Here is an 8150-nt window from a genome sequence, read left to right on the forward strand (position 1 = left end):
GTGATGTGGTGACTCCAGGCTCTGCTGGGTTTGTGCCTCTCAGAGCTCAGCCCTGGGTATAAAATCACCTTCCAGCTGGGAATGAGGGATTTTTAAGCATCTTCTTGGGAAAAACGAGTGGAATGGGTGCTGGGTTCTGTGGGAATGCTCGTGGGGATGGGTCCGGGGCTGTCAGCAGGAGGCAGCAGCTCCACCTCCAGCACCACGGGAACCTTCCCAGCCTGTGGAATGCGGGTGTTTCCCTTCTGTTTATCCAGCTCGGACGTGTCCTCGCCCTCCCCATCCCAGCTCCTCACGGGAATAATCATGGAGCTGCTCCAGTTGGCAGAAAATATTCCTTTATTCCCTCGGGAGCTCGAGGAACGGCGCTTCCCACTGCCACGGGGGATCCAGCTCTGTGCCACTCCTGGAAAAAAAAAACCTCTCCGTGCATTTCCCAGCCCCGGTTTCCACGGAGAGGTGGCAGCGGGATGCGGAGGGAACCTTCCAGAGGCACAGGAGTGTGAGGAGAGTGGGATGTGGGGTCTGCCAGCAATCCAAGGAATGCAGCAGCTCCTGTTCGTCATCCCCGCGGTGGGGATGGAGCCGGGCAGATCCAGGAGCTCCTGGTGCTGCTGGAAAGGGATTCTGTCACAGGTCCTGTCAGGGCAGCAGGTCCTGTTCCTCATCCTGGAGCAGATCCAGAGGCTCCTGGCCCTACTGGAAGGGGGGCTGTGTGACAGAAGCTGTCAGAGCAGCAGGTCCTGTTCCTCATCCTGGAGCAGATCCAGAGGCTCCTGGCCCTACTGGAAGGGGGGCTGTGTGACAGAAGCTGTCAGAGCAGCAGGTTCTGTTCCTGTTCCTCATTCCTGAGCAGATCCTGGTGCTACTGGAAGAGGGTTGTATCCCAGATCCTTTCAGGAGAGCAGGTCCTGTCCCTATTCCTCAGCCCTGGGCAGATCCAGGGGCTCTGGCACTACTGGAAAAGGGTTTTGTCCCAGAAGCTGTCCAGAGCAGCAGGTTCTGTCCTGTGTCCCCACTGAGCTGAGCAGATCCAGGGACTCCTGGTGCTGCTGGAAAGGGGATTTGTCACAGTTCCTGTCCCAGCAGCAGGTCCTGTCCCCGTTCCTCACCCCTGAGCACATCCAGGAGCTCTGGCACTACTGGAAGGGGATTTTATCACAGGTCCTGTCCCTGTTCCTCACCCCTGAGCACATCCAGGAGCTCTGGCACTACTGGAAGGGCGGCTGTGTGACCGAAGCCGCCGCCGTGGTGGCTTTGGGGGGCAGGTACTCGGGCCTGCTCATGGCCACAGTCCTGGTGAAGCAGCGCAGGTTGCCCGTCTTGAGCGCGCACTGCACGGGCCACAGGATGATGCAGAAGAGGATGATGATGAGGGCCGAGAGCAGCACGATGCGCTTCCAGTCGTCGCACAGGTCGCAGCGGGACAACCTCCCCGCCAGCCCCGTGGGAGGAGCCTCCGTGCTCTCGGGTTTGCTCATGGCCACGTCGATGGAGATGCACGACTCGGGGTTCTCCGGGTCGTCGGAGGCGCGCCGGCAGCACAGCTTGGTGCCCTCCATCCACAGCACCTTCTCCTGCTGCAGCTCCGGGGGCAGCGTGGCCAGCAGCTCCTTGCTGGTCTCCAGGGCTGGAGCTCCTTCCTGGGGGATGTTGGTGAGCTGCCTGCAGAAGGGGCAGGGCAGCAGGTCCTCGGGCTGGTTGGGCGGCAGCCCCGTGCTCAGGCGGGCCACGCATTCCAGGCAGAACACGTGGGAGCACTGCAGCAGTTTGGGGGTCTTGAAGGTGTTGTCGTAGGTGTTGAAGCAGATGGAGCATTCCACGGGCGAGGTTGGCTTGGGAGAGGTGGGATTTGGAGAGCTGGGAGAGCCCGTGGGGGATCTGCCCTTCCTTTTGCCATCTGTAGGGGAGGTGACGACGATGGGGCTGATGGGGATGGGGATTTCTCCTGGAGACGCCGGCACGGGGCTGGTGGGAGACTCCGGAGTGCTGGAGTGCCACAGCTGGGAGAAGCAGGACATGATGGAGCCCCCGGAGAGGAACAGAGCCCTGGGAGACTCTGGAAGAGAAGGAAAGCACAGGATTTCTTTTAAACCAGGTGGAAACACCGGCTCTGGGCTCAACCCCTTAAAGGAACAAAGAGCACTTTGTGACTTCCACTGCATCCTGAGCCTGGAGCAGAGCTGGGAAGGACACAGGGAACCTCTGGGAAGCTTGGAAGGTGAAGTCAAACCTGCAGAGAGCCAAGGAACCCGCAGAGATCCCCCACCAAGCCCTTCCCACCAGAGCACCGCTGGAATGGCAGAGATGGGAGCGACATTCCCACCACATTCCTCCCTCTGGGGCAGAAAAAACACAAGGTGGACCTACCCCGGGTGGTGCTCCCCGGCACCTGAGCAGGGAGGAGAGCAGAAGATTCCATGAGGGAATCTCTAAGTCTGGGAGGCCCTCAGGGATTATGGAGCATGAGGCAGGCCTAAGAGACAGATAACACCGTTCAGTGGGGAGATAACGGGGGGAAAGGCTCTTTGAGGAGCTTTGTGCCGTGATCCTGGCTCCTGGGAGCTGCCCAGGGCCATCCAAGGATGCTGGAATCCCGGGAGAAGCCCAGGAGAGGGGGAAACACCATTTTTGCCTGCCAAAGATGTGGAATCCTCAGCCTGAAGCTGCAGCTCTGCGCTGTCCCCGTGCCACAGCAAGGAGGAAATGGCCTTGGTGGCAGAGCCGGGGGAATTCTCCGCTGGTTCCTGGTGTGTTTTCCCAAGGGAAAGGCGGCTCTTCCCTGTGCCCAGCCCTGCAGCGGAGCCAGCGCCGTGTGCTGGGTGTGCAGGAGCCCCCAGTCCCAGAAAATCGGGTTACGAACAACTCCTGTCCCTTCTTCCCCCTCAGGATCACCCGGAATGTGGGTTGTTTTAGACAACACCTGCAGCTCCAGCTGCATCCAGACCCAACTTTTCAGCTCCTTTACCCGAAAGCAGGAGGAAATTCCTGGTGACAGCCCCGGTGCTGGATGCCCGGGGAACATTTTTTTGGGATGTGTCACGGAACGAGCCCGGCTTGATCCTCCCTGCCGGGAGATTTGCCCGTGACAAGGCAGCGATGCTCAGGTGGCTGCTGTAATTACAGCCCTGTGCTCAGAGCCAGCATTTAAAGCTTAATTTCGGCGGTCAGAAACACCAAATATCCCCCACATTCCACAGGGAAAAAAAATCCCCATTATTGAAGGATGAAGAGTTCAGCCCCCTCCCCTCAGAGCCAGAGCTGTGCCACCCTTCAGAACTTCCTTTTTTGTGCTTCTCTTCGTTTAAATATGGATTTTTGGGGGGGGAGGGGGTGCAGCTTCTCCTGGAGTTAAATTTTGTGCATTTTGCAGCGAGTTTTAATGGGTTTTGATGTTTTTTTCTTTTTTCCTGCCTGTGTGTGCTGTAGCACAGCCTGGCAGATGCTGATGAATTACAAATCCGAGCCCAAGCTGGCACAAAGATGAGGAAAACCTGTGGGTTTTTTTTTCTTTTTTTCTTCTCTTTTCTTGAGTAAATCTTCCCTTTTGCAGAACTCCACCCCCTAAGCCCAGTTTTTTTGCAGTTCCTGAGGGTGTTTTAGGAATTCTGAGCAGCAAACCAGTGGCACAAGGGAAGCTGAGAAAGGGAGAAGCCTTGGCTTGCTCAAGCTCTCGTTTCACAATCTGAATTATGAAATTAAAGCTGCTCTCACGAGGTTTTTACTGGTCTGGGCTATGTCAGCTCCACCACAGCAAAATCCTGAGAGCAAACTCAAAGTTTACTCCAAAATTTGCTTTTAAATAAAGATCCAAACTTTCCCCCACGTTCCCCATATTTGCTAAATACGATCGTGACCTTACAGAAGCTTCTTAGTTTTAATAGATTGAGATTCTACTTATTTTTATGATTTTATTCTATTTATTCTATTTTATACCTTTTGTTTGATACTTTGATTTTTGGGATTCTGTGGGCCCTGGATCAGTTGGAACACAGGGATTTGGATTAAACGCGGGAGATACAAAGAGGAGGAGACTTTTAATTCCAGCTCTGCCCTGTGGGACACGTCAACCTTCCCCTTCTGTGTCTTTTTAAAAGAATTATTTGAGGTTCAGGGGGTTTTTGTTTGATTTTCTGATCGTTTTTTTGATTCAGAGCCTGCAGCTCTTTGTCTCCTTTTCCCAGCTCTTTACCCGGGCTTTTCCAGAAGCTTCGGGAACAGCGGGAAATAACAAAACCATTCTGGAGAGAGAGACACAAACGAAGTAATTCAATACTTTTTATAAGTTCTAGAAACATTTTTCCACCATAAAACCAGGCAGAGAGAGGTCACATTTATGAATATCAGGACAGCGGCCACCACTTTTCTTGTCCCAATGATCCCCATTCCAACGATCCCTGTTCCAACGATCCCTAAATGGGATTTTAACTCGCAGCAAGGAACCCCCAGCGAGGGAAGAGGAGGTGGAGAGCAGAGGAAAGGCTGTAAATACCTGTTCAGGTGCTGTTAGAGGGACAAAAGCATCTTCTGATCTCTTGATTCCCACCTCCTCCCCAGAGGACACTCAGGCTCGGAGCCTTTGGAGTCGATAATCTTGGAATTCCAGCTCGGCGTTGTTCCCAGGTCTTTCCAAGGCAAGGAAACCTCGAGGAGCTCCCCGTGCTCGAGTGGCTGGTGCTGCTGCAGCTCAGGTGTCTTTTATACCTTCCTGTCCAGAGGTGACTTTTCCTGCTCCACCTGCCCTTCCCCATCCCACTGAATCATTCCCGGCGCGCTCCCGCTCGGGCCGGTTCCTGTGACAAACAGCCCGCCTGGAATGCTCCTGATAAGGGACACCTGCCTGCCCCAGCCACGGGGAAAACAGGGCACAAACAGGGGCTGAGCCCTCTTTTCCAGGCTGGGAGATTCTATTTTTGAGGGGTTTTAAAATTTTCCATGGTTTTGTTGGTAGTGGAGAGGTCGTGGTTGTGTTTTCCTGGGAGAGCAAATCTCCTGAAGGAAAAGTTCCCTAAAAGTGGCGTTTATTCTTCTCTTGTTTCTCCAAGAAACCAAGATGATTAAGGGATAATAATAATTAACAGATTAATAGATTTTAACAGATAAGCTTCTTGTGATTGGCTGAGGGAAAAAAATGGTTGGGATAGGAAAATCAGGATAATTTAAAAGCCTAGAAAGTGCTTATAAATTAATTAAAACACTCTATAAAATCTGCTTGGAGCTGCTCTACAATGGCCCAGATGAATCCTGTTTGGATTGGCCTGGAAAGGGAATTTCATCCTTTGGAGATTAACATAGAAAATATTATTATATTATCCCACCTGGAATATTATCCCATCCTTTTGTGGGTCAAAGGACACCCAGAAAAAAAAGAAGCAGCAAATTTACATTTGTGGGCAGATAAGGAAACAAAAGAGGGGTGGAGGGAGAGGAAAGCGTCCCAAATTTGTCCTTATTTGTTGTAAACGTTCCAAATTTGTCCTTATTTGTCACAAACTCTCCTTTTTGTTCAGTTCCTCAAGGAAAGAAACATCTGTGGATTTTTCCAGGCTTTCCATAAAGTCCCTTCTTAAAATTTGGTTGAGGAGCATCATTCCTGCCACGTATGGGAGTGTGGAAATCTTTTGGGACAGGGAATTGTCTAAATCCCACTGATTTTATAGGGGCAGTCAGGCAGGACTGGCTTTGGATTCAACGTTCCCATACTCCTCAAGAAGCTAAAAATAATGAAATACAAATTTTATGCAAAATAAATAAAACATAAATCTACTCCAGCAAGCTGGAGCTTTAAGGAATGAGAGAAGCGGGTTGGAATTACCAGAACTTTAGGATTAAAAAATTTTTAGGATTCAAATGAAGGTTGTGGGATCCACAGGGACAGGGAGCTGCTTTAGAGTATCATTTCCTGCTGGATTCCCAGGGAAAAGAAGCACCCAGTGCAGGGGAAAATGGAACTTTCCCAGATCTGCATCCCACTGGGAATAACAATCCCTGGAGCTCAGGGTCCTCCCCATCTATTTATGAGGGAGCAAACACTTCTTCCCAGGGCTGAGGCAGCAGGATGTTGGATGAGGGATGGAAATGGGAATTTTCGGAGTCCTGCTCCCTGAGTCACCTGCAGCAGCACTTTGGTCACCCAGGCTCGGGATTTAATGACATTTCAGTGACATTTCGGTGACATTTCGGTGACATTTTGGGGCCCTTTCATTCCTTTGGGGCACTGAGGATGGAAATATTTAACTAAAAATTGTAATTTTCAAACTTAGGTCCAGCTGAGGCCATTTTCCCCTGGTGGAACAACAATAATTTAATTTTTGAACAAGACCCAGGCACATTTCAACCCCTTCTCCACCGAGTTTCAGTGTTCCCGAGGCTGTTTTCCCACTGGGAATGGTGACTCCAAGCCTGGGGCAAACTGGGCACCCCACACTCCTCCCTTCCTCCCTCCCCAGGATCCACGAGATCTCGGGATGACGAACAGGGCTTGGCTCCCAAAGTGAGTGGGAGGTTTGGGTTTATTTTTACCCTCCCTTGGAGGAATGGGATGAGCCTGGTAGGAGCTGCAGCCAGGATTGGGTGGATCCCGAAGGATTGGGAGCAGCAACTGTGGGAGATTTCCTTGGATTTGGGTTATTTGGGTGCTTCCCAAAGCCATTCCCTGCTGCAGGTGTGGGAAAATCCTTGTCCTAAATGGATTTTTTGCCAATCCTGCAGGAATGAGCCTGGAACACTGAGGTGAGGTGGAGGAGAAAGCTGGGATAAGCAATGTGACCTTGAGCAAAACAAGGAATTTTCATGACTCCTGTGGCTCGTTTCCTGCATAAATTGATAAAGAAAATGAAGAAAGGGAATGAAAAGCCTTGGTTCTCCATGCTAATCCTTGCTGGATTCATTTAGATGGAAACAGTGAGGATGGGGTTGCTCCCAGGGGCTCCAGCCAGGGATTTCCTGCAGGATCCCATTTGATGGGAATCACTTTGGTTCAAACATTGACATTTTCCATCATTAAACCCTCCCCACCATCAGTGACCATTCCCACCTCAAGCAGGAGTGTGGGTGCAGGAATGAGATCTTCTCAAAGCCGTGGATCCTTTCCAACGGGGGGATTAGGAAAGCTGGGGATGAAAAAGAAGATTTTTAACAGCTGCTTGAGGGCAGGACCATTAAAAACTTCAAGCCAGCGTTTCTGAGCGTGGAGAGAAGCAGAGGAATAAAACCAGAGGTTGAAGCTGTTTCCTTGGCTCGGCTTTCCCTCTTTTCGTTCCCTGCACACTGAGCTCAGCTTATCTCTGGAGATAAGCTCAAGCCACCAGGTAAAGATGGGTGGAAAGAAAAGGCAAAACACACCAAGGAGCAGAAATTCCTCTGATCCCTCTCTCCCTCATCCAAACCCAGCTCATTCCTCTTTTTCCTGAGCCATTAGCATGTCTGGGGGTGCTGCCTGTTCCATCGGGTTTTGGGCGTTGTTTTACAGCTCGGATTTGCTCCTAAGGCTGTGCCTAAAGCCTGGAAGGGATTTTGTGCAGGGAGAAACCCCAGGGAGCAGTTCCTAAGGAAGGGCAGCAGTGTCAGGAACCAAAATGTTCTGGACTCAGACGGAGCAGGACAAAATTCCAACATCTTTAGAGTGATTCCTGCCTATCCAAGGCTGTAGGCTCATGGATTTTTTCCCCTGATTTTCAAGGAAAAAAATCCAGCTGTGCTGGTTTTAATGGGGCTAGAACCAGCCTATCCCAACCGCGGTGCAGCAGGGAGAGAATTCCCTGCAGGGTTAAATGCTGGCAGCAGGAGAATATTGAGATTTTCTTCTCCACCAGCTCCCACATCCGTGCTCCCCAGCTCCCGAAATCCAGGGAGAACACACATAAACCTCTGTGGGGTTTGAGCCAGGTTTGAGCCGGGTCCGGCTCAGCGGCTGAGCTCTCTCCACCTCCCTCTTATCAGCTTCTAATCAGCTGCAGGAGAAGTGGGAGCCGGCACCGGCTGGGTTTTCCTGATAAACAATTCCCTGGCCTCCAGCGAGCGCTGCTTTTTGCCCCTGCAGCGTTCCCGGGAGTCAGAGGCCCTGATGCTCCGGGCAGTTCCTGCTGCAGGCTGTAAACAGCTCCAGCAGGGGATGTTTCCCAGCCTTTTTCTCCTCCCGGCTCCACGTG

The 8150-nt window shown here is 51.8% G+C and overlaps 1 protein-coding gene across 3 annotated transcripts; it reads right to left on the reverse strand.

Moving 5' to 3' along the window:
* Positions 1-321: 321 nt before the first annotated feature.
* On the reverse strand, positions 322-7564 carry RNF223 (ring finger protein 223). Of its 3 annotated transcripts, XM_032131769.1 has the most exons (4): positions 7037-7564; positions 4493-5714; positions 2371-2476; positions 322-2059 (listed from the first exon to the last, which is right to left on the reverse strand). In XM_032131769.1, the coding sequence occupies exons 3-4, from the start codon at positions 2420-2422 to the stop codon at positions 1212-1214; spliced, it is 900 nt and encodes a 299-aa protein (XP_031987660.1). In that variant the 5' UTR covers positions 2423-2476; positions 4493-5714; positions 7037-7564; the 3' UTR covers positions 322-1211. The 3 variants fall into 3 exon arrangements, with proteins under 3 accessions (XP_031987660.1, XP_031987658.1, XP_031987661.1); XM_032131767.1 differs by lacking the exon at positions 7037-7564 and having other exon boundaries at positions 4493-6359; XM_032131770.1 differs by lacking the exons at positions 2371-2476; positions 7037-7564 and having other exon boundaries at positions 4493-6355.
* Positions 7565-8150: the final 586 nt, after the last annotated feature.

This window comes from Corvus moneduloides, chromosome 22, assembly GCF_009650955.1.
Source record: "Corvus moneduloides isolate bCorMon1 chromosome 22, bCorMon1.pri, whole genome shotgun sequence".
Lineage (NCBI taxonomy): Eukaryota > Metazoa > Chordata > Aves > Passeriformes > Corvidae > Corvus > Corvus moneduloides.

What these genes read in the sequence shown, in the direction of transcription:
- RNF223 (XM_032131769.1), bottom strand. Translation starts at nt 2,422, where the DNA reads ATGGAATCTTCTGCTCTCCTCCCTGCTCAGGTGCCGGGGAGCACCACC. An exon ending in GCCGGGGAGCACCACCCGGG is followed by an intron (nt 2,060 to 2,370) that starts GTAGGTCCACCT and finishes CTTCTCTTCCAG; the next exon opens with AGTCTCCCAGGGCTCTGTTC.